This window comes from Gossypium hirsutum, chromosome A04 (assembly GCF_007990345.1).
Source record: "Gossypium hirsutum isolate 1008001.06 chromosome A04, Gossypium_hirsutum_v2.1, whole genome shotgun sequence".
In the NCBI taxonomy this organism is placed as follows: domain Eukaryota; kingdom Viridiplantae; phylum Streptophyta; class Magnoliopsida; order Malvales; family Malvaceae; genus Gossypium; species Gossypium hirsutum.
This window is the reverse complement of record NC_053427.1, coordinates 65,753,513-65,774,315: the sequence shown is the minus strand read 5'-3', so window position 1 is coordinate 65,774,315 and position 20,803 is coordinate 65,753,513. Positions and strand designations below refer to the sequence as shown.

At 32.4% G+C, this 20,803-nt stretch overlaps 1 protein-coding gene and 1 long non-coding RNA gene across 6 annotated transcripts; one reads left to right on the top strand and one right to left on the bottom strand.

The window, feature by feature from the left end:
* The first annotated feature begins 518 nt into the window (after positions 1-518).
* LOC107931205 (uncharacterized) lies at positions 519-1,497 on the top strand. Its single transcript, XR_001693172.2, has 2 exons — positions 519-888; positions 1,210-1,497. It is a non-coding gene; the product is annotated as an uncharacterized lncRNA (long non-coding RNA).
* A 12,110-nt stretch (positions 1,498-13,607) lies between these two features.
* LOC107931233 (TSL-kinase interacting protein 1) lies at positions 13,608-20,044 on the bottom strand. 5 transcript variants are annotated; one of them, XM_016863054.2, is made up of 14 exons: positions 19,839-20,022; positions 18,663-19,018; positions 18,369-18,561; positions 18,166-18,248; positions 18,043-18,090; positions 17,830-17,939; positions 17,332-17,416; positions 16,952-17,231; positions 16,482-16,613; positions 16,241-16,392; positions 15,903-16,141; positions 15,446-15,818; positions 14,361-14,915; positions 13,608-14,235 (listed from the first exon to the last, which is right to left on the bottom strand). In XM_016863054.2, exons 3-14 carry the CDS (start codon positions 18,493-18,495, stop codon positions 14,011-14,013), a joined length of 2,409 nt encoding a protein of 802 aa, XP_016718543.2. In that variant the 5' UTR covers positions 18,496-18,561; positions 18,663-19,018; positions 19,839-20,022; the 3' UTR covers positions 13,608-14,010. The 5 variants fall into 5 exon arrangements, with proteins under 5 accessions (XP_016718543.2, XP_040967250.1, XP_016718544.2 ...); XM_041111316.1 differs by having other exon boundaries at positions 16,506-16,613; XM_016863055.2 differs by having other exon boundaries at positions 18,663-18,796.
* Between the last annotated feature and the right edge of the window lie 759 nt (positions 20,045-20,803).

The following is a 20,803-nucleotide window of genomic DNA, read 5'->3' as shown; positions in this document are numbered from 1 at the left end:
TAATATAAGGTTAATTAATATATACATGTAATAAAATTAATTTTGATACAAAGTATACGTATGTATATATATTAATATTTAAAAGAGATTGTATAAGAAAATTAAAAGAGCTTAATGCAAAAGGAAATTCGAAGTGGTTACTTCATAAATCAAAACAAAATCATGCATGTACAAATGTATATATATACAGCAAATATAATATATACAAAAAAACAAGATATTAACATGATAAAAATCCTCAAAACAACTGTACAAATAAGCAAATAAGAATAAAAGGTTACAAGCTAAAAGGATTTAATTAGAATCGATCCAAAACCAAAGGTATAATTTGAAAATAAAGTAATAATAATAAAAGGATCAATACTCAATACGCGAAAACTCATAGGGACTAAAACTGGCAATATACCAGATCCCAAAACGTTACGTTTAGGCGCAGATTAGATTGCAAACAAATGTAAATTACAAGGAAAAAAATAAAAAAAAAACAAAAAAGGGAGCAGATGGGCCGATTTAAACGCGGTGCAAAAGGGGAGGGATTTAACTTGAAATAACCCCTCACTGCGATGACACGCGGATCCTGAGGGTCAAAGAACCGGATCGGCTCGGGTGTACAAATACGACACCGTTTGGAAAGCCACTAGGCAAGGCCTGAAACGGTGCCGTTTGAGGTCCTATAAAAAGGCCACATCGGCAGATTAGGCCGAACCCTAACCTTAGCCTCACTCCTTTCTCTCCAGCAGCCCCCAGACCTCTCTCCTCAAATGCCAAGCCGCCATCATACAGATGACCAGCATCCTCAGGCTATGGGCGACTGCTTTATGGCCTTGAAGTTCCCCTTAAGTCTCCGATTTCGGCGAAACAAAGGAGAATCGATGGCCTATTTTCAAGGTAAGGTTTTGTTTCCTTTTTCTTTTCATTTTTAGATACTAAAAAGAAAGAAAATTGACGGGAATGAATCGAGAATAAGGCGTAATAAACCCAGAAACTCAAGAACAGAAATCACCTTTTCTTTTTGCTATTTCTTTAATATGCGAATAATGCGTTTGTATTGCCTATTGCGCGTAACCTTACAACTGATCAAATCCCTTTGGTTTTATAGCCGAAGGGGTAAAATGGTAGAAAATAAATCAAAAAATACAATATTTCCCATTGTTTTTTGTCTGTTTTGCTGTGTGTTTGTATTTGCTACCGTGTTCGCCCCTTTTGCAGGTACAAGACGTGCTGGCGTTCGGGTACGGGAGTTGACATACGGGAGCGCGCGTGACTGCTGAAATGCTGGAGCGTACCGGGGCGGTGGAGGCTGAATGGTTGCGGCGCATCTACTGCTAGGGATAGGGTTTGGAGAAATTTGTTTAGCAATTGGGCCGTTTGGGCTCATTTCGGGTATTGGGTCAACCCTTGGGTTATGGGATTGGTTTTTGTAAATAGGCTGTGGGCCATAGTAGTTTTTTTTGGACTGATGTACTGCAAATGGACATTAATTATTGTTTTGTTTTATTTTTTGTTTTTATTTATTTTTTGTTTTTATTTTGGGCTTGGGCCAGGCAAATTTGGCCCACTACAATAATTATAATTAATTCATATGATTATATTCAATTAACTCATATTAATTCATATGATTATATTCAATTAACTCATACACTATTTCATTATTTCCTATTCATTCTATTTTCACTTCTTATTTCAATATCTCAATTTCAATTCATATTTCAATTTATAATTTCACTTTCTCATACTTTCAATAGTTCAATCGATTAAATTCATTCGATTTTCTCATTTCATTTATTCAACTGATTTCAATATCGATAATTCGATATTTAACAATTTCATGAACCTTACGTTCATGCTTTAAATCTCATGTTTCAATTCAATTCACAATTCAACTCATAATTTCTTTCTCATACTTTTAATAGTACGATTAATCAAATTTATTTAATTTTCTCATTTCAGTTATTCACCCTATTAACAAACCTGGACCTTGGCGGATACACGGATCCAACCAACACACCAATATGGCACTCAGTGCCTCATCGGCTTTGCCGAAGTAAACAGTAACAGTATGGTACTTAGTAACTCATCGGATTAAACCGAAGTAACAGTACAACACAGAAGGTGCCTCATCAAATTAAAGTTGAAGTAACAGTACGACACTTATACTGCCTCATCGACTCAAGGTCGAAGTATCCCTGAACACTTCCAATCCTATGGCATGCCAACTATATCCGACTCAGCCTGACTAATTAATAGGGTATTCAAATAATTTTTTCTATTTCAAATTCACTTTCCATTCAATCACAATTCAATTCAAATTCACTTTTTCACTTTCTAATAAATATACAATTCAATACCAATATATATTTCAGATAAGCACATATAATTATACTTTGATTCAATTCAATCCACTTTTCAATCAATACACAATTCACGTATTCACCATATTCATAATTTAATTTACTTTCAATCAATTCATATTTCGATTCATTTTCCAATCAAGTTCAAATCACTAATCACTTTTCAATTAATATACATTTCAAATAATCACATATTTTCTTCATTCAACTCATTTTGATTCAATTCAAATCACTTTTAATTTCGAATTTGTTCACATTTAATTTCAATAGCAATAAACACTTTTAAATCAATTTCATTCAAATCAATATCATTATTTCAATTACTTTCCTAAATTTATCTACCATGCATTTTAATTAAAATATAACAATTAATAATAAATATATTTGAATTATAGTAATACAAACCCGGATTTACTCGATTATTCCTCGATAACCTTCTTCTTTCCTTTGTGTGTCGATGCCTCGAGTTCCTTGTTAGCTACGAAAATAATAATAATTTACACTATTAATTACAACATTAATTTATAATAATAATTGAATTTCTATCCAATTTATATTTTAGTTCCAATTTAGTCCTAACTAGATTTATCTACTTTTCTAATTTAATTCACACTCTATTTCTATTCAAATTTCATCCAAACTCAAATTCAACTACTAAATTTTCAGTATATTTCACTAATTTCGAATTTTCCTCAATTTAGTACCTACAACATAAAACTTAAAACTTACTTTACAATTTAATCCCTTTATCAATTCTAATCAATAATTCTATCAAATAAATCCCTAATTCATCTTTTTGTTCAACATAAACTATGTTCAAAAACCATAAAACTTCAAAACCTCAATTTTATTTCATCAAAACTTTGTTCTAAAGCTTTCAAAACATCAAAATTAAGAGAAAAGGACTTGATTGACTTACCTTTTAAAGTTTAAAGCTTCAAATCCCTAATTTTTCCTTTTCTTTTCTTTTTCTCCTTTCTTTCTTCCTTTCTCGTTTTGCTCTTTGTAACTTTCTTTCTTTTTCTTTTATGTTTCATCTTTGTTTCTTTTATAATTAATATATATATATTAGTTTATATTGATAATTGTTTTTATAAAAATCTATTTAATAAAAAATATAATTAATACAATTTTACAATCATATAATTTACATTTGTCTCTATTTAATTTGTTTACCTCATAAATATCTTATAATTTAATTAATTATCAAATAAACATCTTTTATTTAATAATAAATAATAAATATCTATTTAATTATTAATATTTGTATTACAAATTTTTTTATTTTAATTAATACACATGGATTTTATCTCAACCATATATTTGTCATAAATCTAATTTATTTATCAACTAAAAATCTCATATTGTAATTATTTAATTAATAATTATCTTTTACTTAATAAATATAAATACTAAATATCTATTTACGAATTAATTATTTGTATTACAATTGTATACATATATTTTCCTACATTCGTCTATTTTTATCACCTTACACTTGTCATAGTCTAATTTATTTTTCTAATATAATAATAATAATAAAATAACAACAAAATTTCTAGACATTTCCTTATATGTTGCCTCAACCTCCAAATGTGGCTTAATTTCCTATTTGGTCCCTACTATTTTCTTTTAAACTATCATTAAACTTTTACCTTTTAGTCAATCTAGTCCTTTTTACTAATTACTCTAAATTAAGCTAAATTCATCTAATTTAAACCTAATTAAACACATCACTAGACTCATAAATATTTCTAATAATTATTTACGAACTCATTTCACTAAAACAGGGGCTTGATATTGCACTTTTCTGATGCCTGTGAATTTTGGGTCATTACAGTCGCAACATCAAGGACTCGTGGTCACGACATTGCCCCTATTTTGGCAATGAACATATTGGAACATTTTTCATGCTTTCAATCAAACACATATATACTTTCATACATCTTTCCACAATCAAGACACCACTATTCCATACCAATCAATACCAAATCAAGCCTATAAACATTCAGAATCAAACATTCAACATAGTCCAAAATAAATATTCATCATCTAGACATATTCAACCCTTTATCGAACTAGCTATACAAAATTATTTCATTTCCAAATTCAAAGATATCATACTTATGCAATTTGAGAGCGAAGCACTTAAATGAACTTAACATGAATCAAACAAAGAACACACTAAGTTATATTTCATGCTTAACATTCAAACATACCATTTCCAAACCATTCATCAACTTAGCTACCCTAATTACTTCACTTTGAAACATTTAACATGCTAAAGTCATGCAAGTTTAAGAGCATTACTCATGCTAGCATTATACATGACGAACATCATGTATCAAATAAGTCATATGGCAAGCTTATCATACAAGATCAACCATAGCCACAATTGCCGCATAACTAGCCACCTAAAAATGACCATTTTCATACCAATGTGCCCTTATACATGCCACAATATTTAGACTCAAAACGAATATATTTCTACCATCTTGTTGATAATGTGTGCTTCGCATTGATTCAACTTAGCAAATTCCCTAAGATGATGATCTATAAGTAAGGAAAACAACTAGAGTAAGCATACAAATTCTTAGTAAGTGCAAATGGAAAATATTATGCTTGCCTTGTTCACATTTAAGCATATTAACTATCAAAGTTTTGGCATAAATTTGGCTAACCTTGGAATATGATGTCAGAGTTAAACACATGCCAGCATTGAAATCCAAATAGGTTAGACATATTACATATCAAGAATATCATCAATTCATACCAAATTACTTATGTACAACTTATCAAGTTACCTAAATCATACCATTTCAATTTGAATCACAAATCATAACAACATATCAAATCAGTTCCTTTCCCTTTTTCAAATCCAACATCCAATTACACATTGTTCATTTCAATGTCACATTTTGTTATTAATCTATATGATTACACCATTTACACATTATTCATTTCAATACATTTTCAAGTTTCCAATTTCAATTATAATGTTTCGTCCGATGGAACCTTAGTAAAATGGACTCGGATACATGGGTTAACTACACCACACTAGGTAGCTCATAAGAACTTAAATTACACCACACCAAGGCACCGAAGTGTAAATCCTGTAGGCATCATATGCATATTCATATGCAAATACATCCCTCTACCACACCAGGATCTCCGTAAAGACATATAATGTTTGATGATCCATAACATATGTTAGATCTCGATATAACCCTTAATAATCTCTGTACAATCACATATCTTGAACAAGGGCGCATAAGACCCTATTGACATGCCAATCGCATCCTAACATTTTACTAAGTTCACATGGGCATCAATTATACATATATACATTACCATTCCCTGTAAATAATCCTTTTCACATGAGTATACCCTATAATTATCTATATTTACGATTACACCCCTATAAATGATCACATTTTTCATTTCTATACCATGTATTCATTCAGATTTTCACATTTATACTGAGTATTATCTCATAATAGTCAATTATCACATAATATTTCAGTTCACTTCATTATTAGCCATATATACCAAATTCACTAATATTTTAAATTATACTCAAACAAATTTATATCAAATTAAACACAAGCATACATATCATACAAGATGAAATAGTAAGTTCCTTATGAACTTACCTTTTCAAAGTACAAAATGAGTGGATCAGTTAGGGACTAATTTTAGCTTTTCCCTTATTAGCTCCACATTTGATCCAACTCTTCATCTATACAATTATTGCATATACCAAATCAATACCAAACATTCGCACACATTATCATGAGATGCATGATCATAGTAAATCTATTTTTTAATTTTTCCTACATATTTTACATTTTATTAAATTTAGTCCTTAAACTCAGGATAGGCATAAATTTTAATTTTAATACATACATGGTAGCATCATGTTATTAAACAACTAAGTGGGCCTCTTGTTGGGCCAAGATCCAATCGTACATTACAATGGGCAAAGTTTTATTAGGCTTAATTAGGTTTTTGTCTCATTGGATCTTAGTAGGTCTTTAATGGAAGTAAAAAATGATGGGCTTAAAGAATCCAACCATGAAAATTGGCTCAAGCGTGGAGGGACCAAGTGCAAAAAGAGGAACATCATTGCTATTATATCAATTGGACCTTTGTTCAAAATTAGAAGCGCTGGAATTAAAGAAATCAACCATGGGCTAAATCCAGATATTGGGCTCCAAAATGTGAAGCCCAAATGTAAAATGAAACTTTCAAATTGAAGTTTGAATTTTATGGACTTATTAATGATCCTATGCTCTATTTCTTATGTGTTACATTTTATGCGTTGAGTCATGTTTGTCATATATTTATTTTGCTTCCACAGTTTTTATGTCTTCATATCGTTTATGCTTAGATCATTATTTCTATACGTCATTTTCTTATGTGTATTGTTATAATAATTTTGTGATGATATTGTTGTGTGTTCGTAATGCTCATGTGTTGTGTCACGCATCAATGTTGTTCATGCACATTAGGTTTATACATGTTTGTGTCATTTGTTTTGTTTATAGTGATGTTTGTTTTTGTTTCATATAGTGAGTCATATATGTTTTCTTAGTATGTTTCACTATTTATGTTCATGTGTCATTTGTGTTTCATATTGTTGATGTGTAGTAAATTTTAAGTGTTCATCTTTTCCTCAAGTGATATGTTACATCTTTGATTTGTTTTGAATTGAGACAATTATGATTATGTTTATTTATAACATTGTCTGGTACATTCGGCTGGCCATATGACCAACAAAGCCCCTATGACTTTTCATATTACAACCAAAATTCATGCATTTGAATATCCGATTCACTTTTGGATTCATGTACTCAACCAAGGCCATGTGGTTCTTCATATTCCATCACCAATTCAAGGATTCTATACATGCATGCATGGCTGGTTTTAATGTATGAACTTACCATGACTGGACAGTGCAATAAAGGGGGATTAATGTAACTTATTGGCTTATTCATGAACCTAAAAAATTTCATGTACGTTTGAAGGGGTTCTATGGAATAAAATAAGGACATTGAACACACAAATGCATGCATGCTCAAGGGCCATGTATTTGACCATTCGTGAGTTCATGCACCAAAGGATACATGCACATTCATTTAGGGAGAGTGAACTTCAAGATACATACATGGTAAGGAGGGATGCACTAGTCAATGAGAAAGTAATGTGACTCTTCATGCATGCAAAGATACATGAACATCCAAGAGAGATGAATATAACCTTTCAGTCATTCATTGAACATGGAGATGCATCTACTTATCTTGGTTCATGTATGGTTTGATACATGTATCACATTAATGGTCGGTTGTGGCTATTAGACTACCTAGCTAGTTATATAAATAAGACTTCAATTGTAAGCCTTTCAAAACTTTTGATGAAATATATACATTTGAGAGTTTATTCTCTTTCGTACTTTGAGAACATATCTGAACTTATCAAGACACGAGCCTTGTGGCATTCAACCAATCGATCTTATCACTTTCATTCTCATCCCTTTATAGAGTGTAGCAATCGACCATACCGTAGGTTCCTATCTCTATAGATAGTAGGTCTCGGTTCTTCTGCTTTGTTGACACTTCTGATTCCTTAACAAATTTTATAGAAAAAAAGTTTGGTTCTTAATAACTTCGATTCTTTTTTGGGTTTGGTTAACGATTCAAAATTCTGAATTGTACCTGTTTTTTTAAATAAACTCTATTTTTATATTCTTACCTATTTAGAATGATCAGGCAAAATTAGCGTTTTTGTAATTCATAACTTGATTACAAGTAAGCATTAAATTCCTAGCTTCAAATTAAAATCCAATTTCAAATATTCTCATTAGGGATATTTTATTTTCTATTTCTAACATAATTTCATGACATGTTTTGAATTTTTCAATTTGGTCCCTAATGTAACAAAATTAACAAATAAGCTAAATCATCTTTACAATTTAGTCCTTTTCATAATCTAATATCAAAATCTATCAATTTCAAGCCTGATTCATCTATTAATCATCAACGGTAACTTTCTAAAATTTTAACAATTTATCAAATTAATACATGGACTAGCTAAATCAAGCTCCCATGATTACAAATTCATAAAAAATACAAGAAAATGACTTAATTTTCATACCTAACAATTGGCTGAATGTAAAAGAGCAACTTCAGAGTTTTCTTCAATTTTTGGTTATGGAGGACAATGACTTAATAAGGATAATGACAAAATGCCACTAAGTTATGCTTTCATACCTTGATTAGTTACTAATTAACTTAGTTTAATTAATTTAACTATGATTTAATTAACATAATTATTTTTTAAACATATATAATGGAGAATGTCATCATCCTCCACTAGCTCCCTATGGAAAATGCTTTAATTAATTTTGAACCTTTAATTAATTGCTATTCAGATCCCCAATGTAACACCTTATAACCGATCCGACAACCAAATCAGGATACCAAGTGCCCCAATTACCTGAATTTCTTAATAAGTTCCTAGTTGATTATTTGCAACCTTAGCCAAATTATATACCCTTATCTGTTATACCTCCTCTACTCAATTTCATAAGTAATAATAATAACATCTCATTTTAAACATTGAAATATTTACTATTCCATACATGTACTAGGCTCGTGTCACCATTCCATATTAAGAAACCCGAACAGTTATTATAGCTTAACGAAACTTATGACTTTGTTATAGTTTAGACGAACTAAGTGAGATTCCATTCAATAATGTAATGGTGGTATATCAAATGATCCATCCCAATTGGCAGATTTTTACTGCGTTATCCTTACTATGTCCTTCTTACGATTCGGCACGTGCTTAAACCTTCCTTTGGGGTAAAATCCCCTTTTCAATCATTCTCATCGGCCATCTTGCTTATGAGATTTAGCGAATATGCAGACTCCCTATTCTTTGCAATTTTGTATTCGCATAATGACCCTAAAGGACTTTTCCCACTTCTAGTTATCCTTTCATTACATCCTTGAGGTGTCAGACAATACATAACGGATAACTCTTCCTTAAGTTTTCCTTAGCAAACTTATTTGACATGCTCATGGCCTCATTTCATATTACCTTCAGTGAGTTCCCTTATTGTCTCTTGGGTCTATGCATTTCGATCACTCGCTCATATACTTGTGACTTATCACGCCAATCACGCTTCTCTTACGGATTTAGTTCCTGGTGTACCTTCTGAATGGAAAATTTCCTCGTTGGGATTCCCATAACTTATATCTTGGTGGACGTCTCCACTTTTACTGTCTATACAGATTACCCATGATACCCTAGTGTCATACAACCATGGTCATACTTTACCTAACCCCATGTTTAACGTCCTAGCAGGCTATCTGTTCTTATGTTTCGGTGGGCTCTTTTGGTTTCCTTAGCCAAGAAGGTCTTACACCCTTCTCACCATGTATTCCCTTGGTCCTGGTAAACCACCCCGTGTTTATTGTCACAACGGACTATCTGTTCTGTGTTTACTGTCCCAACGGACTATCTCTGTAGATGACATGTAGTCTTTCATTTATGGTCTTACTCATTATACATTGCTGCCATAGCATCTTTCATCTATGTTCTTACATAGTATACCTTATACTAGACTGCCATAACATACTTCATCTATGCTCTTACGCCATATACCATCTTCACGGTGTCATCCCAAAGAACCAGTCGATATTGCCATCACAACAAATACCTTTCCATGATTCTCATTTCTTGAATCCTTCTCCATTACCTCCTTAAAACCACTTAACATTGATGCTCGAACATCATAATGTTCCCTCCATAAGGCTCGGAGCTTCGTCTATGGCAGTATTTGACAGAGTCACCCTCGTTTCCCTTCCTAACTTAATCTATCCCCTCAATGGTTTTCCCTGCGGTTATCATGCAGTACATGTAAGTATTTTCATATAACATAATAGCATGGAGTACATCAAACCCCAAAATAATACAATGATCATTTCATGCATATTGACATGCATCGACAAATACTCATGTTTCCATGCATACATGTCATACTAAAACAACAGAGATCATACCAACTGTGTTGGAGTATAGAATCTCACATTTCTTCCTTATTCTTGGTATCTTAGCTTGTCAAACTCGTTAGAACCTCCCTCGTCCTAGTAGCAATTCCTTATTTCTCTACTGCCAGACTTGGCTTCTCACAATGGTAACAAAATGTAAAGCCTTTTACAGCTACATCCTTTTCTTCTTCAAATTGTCTGAAGAAGATGATACTTGGTTTAGAGAAGGAGAAGATGGGTAAACAGAATTATAAAGAATTTTGTTTCCAACTCGTCCTATTTATACTTCTTTGGCACGATCTCCATAGGCTGTTGCTACCACTCAATCCTAATTATTCTATTTTCCACTATGAAACCAACCGATTCTAATCTAACCAAACTAGATTTGAGATCTAACTTTCCTTAACCTGCCACTTAAGTTTCTAAGTGCTTTGTTAGTGCCTGTGAATTTCTAATCTTATTCAATTATATCCTCGACTCTTCCATGACTTCGGGTATTCAAGATAACTGGGTGTGACACCCAAGCCTTTTTATCAATTAAAACTTTATAGCGATTAAACTTCTACAATTTAGTCCATAAGCCGAAAAAATTACTCGACCAATCTTCAATATATTTTTATATTAACTTTGTAAATATTTTGATTTTATATTTACAAACTTGATTTACAGAAATAGGGTTCCGAAATCACATTTTCCAGTATCATTGAAAATCGGATCATTACAACAATCATCCTACAATAAATATAATACTTAGTCAATAATTTCATTGGGTATTTTATACTTTCTACTTCACTAAGCCGAAGTCTATATTTATATGTTTATTCTGACAGTTAGATTTAACTAATTATTTAACTCAAAGAATTAAAATAATTTTCAACCTTCTCATTTGGCTATCCCCAAACAACCCTATACATAATCTTTTTGATACTAGAAATCATACAATCCTAAACATTGGAAATTTTGAAATTTTGTTTCAAAATAATCAATTTTTTTTTAGTTTGAACATCCTAAGAACTTCTCTTTACTCGAAGTTGTATTAGAATTACATACTGACACCTTTTTTTGGTACTAGCAATATATCACTCTTGAATCATAAAGGGAATCACTTGAGTTTAAAACCCTAAATATTTTTTTTGAAATTCCCTCTTCAACTTAATATTATGTTTGGGTAAATAATTGTAAAGGAAAAGAAAAAAAGTAAAAGAAAAAAAAAGGTTAAAGAAAGGAAATCATAAATGTTTATTTCATTTGAATAGTTAAAATTAATAAAGGAAAGTGAAAAGTTAAAGAAATAATTATTTATAATATTTTTTTAACTATATCATTTTACAAAATAACTTATGTAAAAAGTTAATAGAATAAAAATGGTATTAAACATCACTTTCCTTTCCTCAACATTTCCCCTAAATTGATGTAATTAAAAATTGAGTAACAGAAGGAAAAGTAAAGGATAATCAACTTAGGAAAAGTAAAGGATAATCAACTTACTTTTCTTTCCCTTAAATAAAAATTGTTATTCAAACAAGGGAAATAGTATTACTTTACTTTCTTTTCCAACATAAGGTAAAAAAGAGGAGTGAACCATAGATGGAGAGGGAGGAGAATAAAAACTTTTTTAACCACATTTTTAACTTCATTTAAAATAATATAAAATAATATATTATTTTAATTTTTTTTGAAAAATTATATTATGAAAATATAATAGCCACATATATGGCATCATGTCATTCGCCTATTGCTTTTCTTTTTTTAAATTGTATCTTACTTTTGGACTAAGAATAGTAACGTTTTAAAACTTTAGGTATTTAATTGAGCTAAAGAAAAGCTTTAGGTACCAATGTGGGAAATAGGGTATACTTAGGGGTCAATTTATGAATTAAGCCTTAAAAGAAGCTTAAAAATTAAAGATAAACTACACCAAGGTCACTAAGTTATTAGTAAGTTTCTGTTTTGATCACTCAACTTCAAAAAGTTACAAAAATGGTTATTGAACTATTCAAAAGTTTTCATTTAAGTCACTGGGATATTAAAATTATTATTGTATTGGTTTCTCTGTTCACACCGCCTGCACCAATCGAAAGCTCTCGTTCCCTTCTCTTTTACGGTTTAGTTTTTTTTTCTCATGAAGCAACTTTAAACGTCACAAATCTATGAACCAAAATACAAACAACTTTTTTCTCCAATCTCTGACATTGACTGTCTGATTGACTTAGATCCAAGGTATTTTTTCTACTTGTCGATAGGTACTGATCCATAGTATCAATCATTGCTTGGAGCTCGCTAGCCGAACTTAAAAAAAAAACGAAAAGAAAAGAACTTTACAGTTAAGTGACTTAAATAAAAACTTTCAAATAGTTTAGTGACTATTTTTCTAACTTTTTAAAGCTCTAGTAACCTAAACATAAACTTACTAAGAATTTAATGATTTTGAATATAGTTTAGAGAAATTTAATTGGAGTGATTTTTCTAAAATTTTTTATTTTAGTTTTATATAATTTAAAGATGTTTAAAATTTTCAATTAAAAGAAAATGATAGTTGAACCACTAAATCAGTCTACTATTAATGAAACCGATTGATCTATTCCGATTTCAAGAAAAGTGGTGATGATGCTACATTGATGGACCTTCTCACTTGTCAAAAGACGTTATGCCCTTAAGCATTTTGTGAGCACATAAGAATTGAGGTGGTTATTTTGTGAAAAGATGTAGAGCATATCAAGTTACCTATTAACTTTATGATTTATGCAAGGAAAGGAATTCTGTCCTCCATCGTGAGAAATTTGTAATAAATCATCTCTCGTTCTTTATAATCTGCTACTTGTTTGATTAGGGATTATTTTGTACTCCAAAGGAGCTCAACTTCAAATACAGATAGGTGTTAGGTAACAGCCTAAAATTATCAAATTTCTCTTGGTTGGGGGGTGTAATCAGATGAGTCAACTATTCTTTTTCTACTCTCTACAATATATCAGTTAAAAAAGACGATAATAAAATTTCTATATTTACTTTACAATTATTTTATCCAATAAAATATTTCGTTTGTATATCTATAATATATTGATTAAATACTAAATAATTAAATATTTTTGTATTATAACTAATATCCATTAAAACAACCCAAGTTTCTTGCGAGCGAACATTATATAAAAAAAATATACATAATTTTCTTTTTTCTTTAAATATGGAAAAAGGATCAAGGGCATTGGAAAAACATAGAAAATGATTAGATAAACTTGTGGGGGTAATAAAAGCACTGTTCGATATGTCATTGTTGAGAGACTAAAAACAACAAACAGCCGATGTTAGTTATGGATATATTGAAGATAGTGATAGTGTCACAAACAGATCGGTTCACCCTCGTCTATTTTTGAGTTGTGTGGTTGATCATCATCATATCATAAACAAGTGCTTTAGTTTTTGTACAAGTTGACGAGGCAGGCTCCATCAGGGAAGAATTCCACTAATAAACTCAGAATTGCCCTGCCCTGCCGCGCACCAACCTCCACCTTTCAGGTCAGGCGAACTTGTTATTCCTCACAGATTCAAACGTTTCCAACCTCAAAATCAGTTACTCTCAATTTGTCTACACAACATGATAAAGGTTTTCAGCCCTCGCTGCCGATTTTGAAAGCCGGGGATGCAGTGTCCCGACCTTCAACTGTGGATGTAGATTCTTTCTTGTCCAAACCGAAAAATGAGCAATTTTGAAATGCATCCAGACTGCTGGCTATTAGACGGTTCAAACCTCCAAGGCTGTCCCCTAAAATCAAATCTTCACTATGATACTTGCGAGATGGTGCATCAAGATCTAATGGTCCTAATGAGTCAGGCTGCAATGTGGAGAACAAGAAAATCGGTCAGTTCTCTAAAGAATTTACCACTAATGACATATGCCCTAAGAACAAAATAAACCAGCTTTGCTAATGTAATCAAAGGCTTAGAAGAGCTAACACACCCAATAAATGTCAGTCAGCCCATTGAAATCCTTTTCTGTAGTATCCACGATGTAGGGATCAGATGGATGCTCATCTACGAGTTCTTCACAAGCAGAATTTTCCATTGGCTCCTCTGGATCAGGTGATTGCACGAAAAGCTGCATATATTCTGATCCCGCAGAGTCTGATGTTGCAATCTGTTTGCAGGCAGCTGGGGAAGCATCACCAGATAATCTAGCACCGTCCACACAAGGAATAGGATTCTTAGGAAATAAGAAGGCATCGCATGTTTCTTCGGCATCCCAAATAGACGACGCACGGGATGCCAATGATGGAACCCCCATCTTGTTTTGATGCCTAGATATATGAGCAGCAATAGCTGCGTCAAAAGAATCACAGCTGAATGGAATCTGCTGAAAACATAGTGAGCTTTCTGGAACAGGGTGGTCAACACAGTTATCATTCAAGTCCTGAGGCACTTCTGCAAGAAGATCTCCAACACTTATGTTTGTAAGACTGTCAGCCCATTCTCCAGCACATAATGCAGTACTGCTATTGTTCAATCTCTGATCATCCTAAGCAAACAAAAGAGAGTTAAAATGTCAGAAACACATGGAAGCTGAATATGAAGACTCTTCGTGACTAATAGAAGTTGGATGTCAAAGGTATGCACAGCATTTCTTTGAAACAAATCTATAAAACCAAATTAGATCAAGTGGGCAGAAGAGAAAGAGTAAAGTTGCTTGACATCAGGCATGTTGGTTGAAAAGGGAAGCCAGCAAGCACAGAAAGGATAATGTGCAAGTGTCTAACAAGTCATATGCAACAAGATCCCATATCAGTGCTAACAGTGAAATTCATAAGAGATGATCTCTTGCACTAACCGATTAGTTGTCGGTCATTTGGAGCAGACTATTTTGTGATACTCATGATAATGAATAAATTTGGTTGATAAGTCTACACGAAAGCTACCAGACAACCAACTAGAATAACAAGCACAAGATGCAGAGCTTTGCGCTAGAACAGATTGGAAAGTTTTAAATAATAACTGACAACTGAAAATCTCAAACAGATTCAAACTCTTTAAGAAAGGATGGACACTTACCGTATCCTCCAACCTTCCCATGATAGCAACATTGCAAGTCTCACTTCTATCTGAGGAGGCATTTCTTGCAGGAACAAGAGAATCCCCAAGATCATCTTTAGAACTAGTGTTAAGGTATGTATTAATCTCATCATGAGGATCAGTTAAAGAAGGTTCAAGGACTAGATTTTCTTTCTGTATCATTGGCTGATTCTTGTAACGATCATTAAGTTCCTTACATTGATCACTGGTACATGAGACAGCTTGTACTTCTTTGACAATCTGGCCCTTCCTATTTTCAACATTCATATTATGCACACTTGGAATGTAGGGCAAGGAAACAGGTGCTTGCCAGGACAAAGATGCAACTTCAGTATCAGAAAACCAACCATACCTTCAAAAAAGCTTATAAATCAGCACTTGTCCTTACAAACCAAGCATAGCAACAAGATGAGACCAAAAATAGACAGGAAAGTACCTTAGGCGAAATACTTGGGGGCTTCCAACCATTGCAAATACATCTGCTGCACTGACAGTGGTGGCTTGATTCCATCTCTGATGACCCCTAAGGTTTTCTCTTTGAACACCATAAGGGAAAAGCATAAGTTCTCCTGATGCTATACTTGAGTGTCCCCATTTTCGATTCAGATGCTCCAATACCGATGATATCTTCTTTCGAGTACTAAGAGTGAGCTCCAAATGTGGATTGTGTTTATCCTGATAAGAGCAGAAGACCAATTATTTCTTTAACACTCCCAACTGACAACGCTTAATGTTTTATAAGATCATCAAATATAATTTCCTTTTGGTGCTCACCATTTCCAAGGCTCTTCTAGTACTGTCATCAATTGGAAACAGTTGAAGCTTAAGTTTCCCAGTAGCATGTATGTAGTTTTGCGTGAAAGGATTATGTGAGAAAGATGGCAAAGGAAGTTGATTATTTTCAACCGGGTCATGTTGGCCAGGACCTGCAGTAGAGAAAAAAATAGGAGTTGAGGAATGGTAATTTCAATTCCTTTTAAGGAAATAATTGGTAAATTGATAAAGTTCAATGCACCTGCGGTATCTTGCTCATGCTCACCTCCATTATCATTAATCGTTTTCTCCAAATGCTCAGCAGCATCAGCAACCAAAGAAACCCCAGCAATTGCAGCCTTTTCCCATTTTTTATATGCAGATGATGAGGCACCTGCCAAGCATTGTATAGCAATACAAGTTTACCTAAATTTGAATGGGAAAAAGAACATTGAACAGAGAGAATGCCCGTACTACACCTTGAAAGCTCTAAATATTAATAACAAACAAGAACAATGGGAAAAATGTAAAATGAAGGTCACTATTAGTAATAAACACCGGTCTTGACTCTTGACATCAACAACAATGCTTATTATAATTCAGAACATCTATAACATCATGATATAACTATATAAAATTAAAAGCAAATTTGTAAACCCAAGTGTGCTATTGTGCTGCAAGAAATAGATGTTTACTTATCCACTTATTTTTGGGGAAGAGGAATTGAATTACCTGGTTTCAGCCGTTGCCTTGCAGGTTTCATGGTATTTGACTCTCCTTTACTATTGCTACGGTTGACACCTACATTGTTATTACGCTTAAATGACCCTTTTCCAGGTCCTAATTTCTGAATGTTTTGACTGTCTACAAGAAATAGTTTGACAGTACGAGCATCCTGTCCTGAAGCCCTACTCTGATTTGTGACACTGTTCGGAGATGTAGGTGAGCTATTCTCCCCTTGGGAGGGTCGTTTTCTTACAGTCTTCTTCCGGTCCTTCAAAAGTTGATGCTCCTTCATTGGGACAACAGAGCAGTCAGTCCAGGACAAGCATTAAAAGTCACGTTACATGTAGAGAGGTTAAAAAGCACTACAAAAGATTCTTTTGACTAACCAAAGCTTCAACAAAAATTTTAAATCTTCGGGGTTTAAGATGAAGTTTTGAAGCTCTGCAGCTATACTTTTCCAGCAGAGACCACCTGCAAAAGAAGACGTGCATTTTGAATAAAAATAATAATACATTAAGCCCTTGTTAATGTAGAGCATTGTCATAGCATGATACTATAAAAAATCCTTAATTAAGATTCTAAACCTCATGCTTAACAAGGGGCCACAAAGAAAATGCTTGTCATTTGCCCTCAAGATGGATATTAATTGAAGGTTCAACATAGTTATACACCTAACATATTCAAAGGGTATCTAACACTTGCAGATAAGCAACCTTTTGCATTGGAGTGGGTCATCCCAGCTCAACAAATCTGCTCTAAATAGAAATTACTGATGCATTACCAGCATAATATAGTTAGCAGTGATGTAATAATGAATCCTCCACATAATACAATTGAATTTATCTAACTGAATTTTAAGATGAAGGCAAACTTCCCAGCATTACCAGCGAAGCATTGCTGCATTAGTATCTTTAGAGTTTTTGGCATCCAAGCATAATCGTGGACCCAGAAGCTTGTTCATGCGCCTCACAAGACGATAGTAATAATGTCTGACCTGCAAATTTCAAAAAGAAAAAGAAAAACCAAAACATTTACAAGGGAACATCCGACTTAAATCAATAATGAAGCAACCAGAACAAAATCTAGTGGCAAATCACCTGATCTTTGTTTTTACTTTGCACACGGCATGTGATCTTCTCAAAATTCTGCAAGTAATGCATGTGTCAAGAAATATTTTGCGGAAAAAGTTAAAAGCCAAAAGAAAAGTAACCTTGACATACCTTCCCAACTTGTCGTAATGCAGTGAAGAAACTCTCTTCCTCTTGACGTGTCCAAGCAGCCCATTGCCGAGTTGGTTTTTTAGCTGCATTAGATCAATTCACACAAAAATTAAAGATACAATCACTATTTTCCATAGAAGGAGATGATGCATAGAAAGAACAATCAAAATCTTAATAAGGAGCATCAAACTGCATTCACATACCAGGTTGTTCTGGCACCGTATTATTCGAGGTGGATGAGGCTACATCGAGATCTCCAACTTGAATAGGAACATTTTCTTGATTATGTTGTGCCTCAGAGGGTAAGGAGACCAGTGACTCTGTCTGCATGTTGACGGCATCACATGAAAACTAATACCTTCTCCCTCTTCAGATTTGTATAGAAATCAAGAAGCTCTGTCACAGGGAAATTAAGTTTAAGATCATACAGAAAACCCAGAAAGACAGAATAAAGGAACACAAATCTTTATGTGGTCATAATAAGCAGGCTGAAGCACCTCAAGAAAATGCAGTTAATCATAAATGTCCCCTTCCTCAGGAAAATAGTGAAAAACGAAGTTGACCCTCTTTGAACCCCAACAAATACCAGAGATTCTTATTGAAAGATAGGATCATGAATTTCATGGCCAAACTGCACAGAGCATATCAACAGCAATATAGCTTATGGTTTTCACAAGATCAGCTTCCTGTCATCTCCCATTATGTTGCAAGTCTTCACATCAATCAAGGCATTTAAAAACAACTTCTCTTCGGTAAATGGTAGAAAATAAATTTTATATGCTAGTGGCACAAATGCTTAACCCGATAATACCCTTTGAAGACTTAAAACTTCTCTCTAATTTGGATCAGAAGCCTGTTGTCATAATTAGAAACATGAACTCCAACATCAAACATGCAACTAAGTGATCACTAAGCACCCTGGTATCCACCAATGTGACTACCATAGCCAATGTGTTAATGGTTTAATATATAAGCAATTGATTAATCCTTTTCTCCGGTTTATTAAACTCTTCTTTCAAATTTATATTATCAATAAACAAAATATGCACAACAGTATTAGTATATATTCAACAATAATGAAACTAAATAATCCATTTCAATTCATCACACAATGGATCTCAATGTTAGAAGAAACTAAGAATTTCATACCAAACAAAACAATCTTTCTTAACCAGTCATTATTTATCTTGAGAACATTTGAAATTCCTTATAATAATAAACCCTAAAACCAACAAATTCTACCTCCGGATATGTCAGCTGACAATAGAATTCAACTAATACGAGAAAACTTTACAGCTTTAAAATACGCAGCCTTAAAAAAGGGGGGAAAAGAACCCTCTGTCTACTTGCTATGAAATGCGATAAATCTAAAAAAAAAGGAAAATTTCGAGCTTAATTTGTTTCAAGTGCATGAGATCCCATAGAGAACAAAAAAATTAAAGTCAACCGTACAACTGATGGACCAAATTTAATTCCATTTTTCCACATCAAAATAAACTAAATAGGACGGGGGAACATAAGAACATAGAATAATTTAAATTTCCCGACAGCCAAACAAAATCTAGGGTTTCGAACTACAGTAAAAATTGATCGGAGAAAGCTTAATAACATACCAAAAAAAGAAATAAGAAAATAAGAAAATGAAGAAGAAACTAAAATTAGTTTGAACATACCTGAAACAGAAAAAAGAGATCCGGAGGAATCGAAGAGGCTAAGATTTTGAACAAAGAAGAAAATCATTGGTACCGGAAGAAACTTCCGACAGACGTCTACGGTAGAAAAAAATTGGAAACGAATTTTCCTTTAATATTTTTATTATTCTTTTTACTTTGAAGAAAAAGAAAGAGCCCCCCCCTCCCCCCAAAAAAAAGTTTATTTGGTAATTTGAAAGATGATAAAAATAAATAAATAAATTGATTTTAACTCGGTACCTTAGAGTTATAATTAAAATTGAATGTCAACAAAAAAAAAAAAAATAACTGGACCGACTCACCAAATTTTTTTTATTATTATGTTCACGTAAAAAGGTAAAAGTGGAATATTTCATTTTTATTATATATCTATATATATATTTATTTATTTATTTGTTTATGTATTTACTGAATATTTCAATCAATAATTTTAAACATGAAAATACATGTACACGTGATTGAAAAATAAGTAACGGTTCTAATAACATTAAAAAAAAATAATACATGGTAATACAAATAAATATATGATTATATATAAAAATTTCTATAGAATAAATTATTACTATATATAATAAAAATAATGATATTATATGAATGGTCAAACTAACATGTGTACTCATGATGTAGCAAAAATAGGGCACATGACGTGCTTAGAAGTAAATTGGATTATTTAGTTAAACATGAAACTAATAATCATTTTTTTGTTCAATTAAAGCGAATTTAATGAATATTTTTTAATATTTTGGTACACAATGTGTTTTTTTTAATATTTTATCAATTCCTAAATTTTTTTTAAGAAAAGGTTATTGGAATTAGTTGTCAAAAATTGATGAAAAGATATTAAGGGGTGGCAAAATAAAATTGGACCGACTAATATGTGATTGATATTTACGTTGTTAGTTTTTTTTATCTATATAATAATTCAACACTTGTCTCTTAATTTTAAC

Coding starts and splice junctions, on each gene's coding strand:
- LOC107931233 (XM_016863052.2), bottom strand. CDS start 18,495: ATGCAGACAGAGTCACTGGTCTCCTTACCCTCTGAGGCACAACATAAT. Junction 16,142..16,240: donor CTAGAAGAGCCTTGGAAATG/GTGAGCACCAAA, acceptor TGCTCTTATCAG/GATAAACACAATCCACATTT. Junction 14,236..14,360: donor GGCTGACTGACATTTATTGG/GTGTGTTAGCTC, acceptor TCCACATTGCAG/CCTGACTCATTAGGACCATT.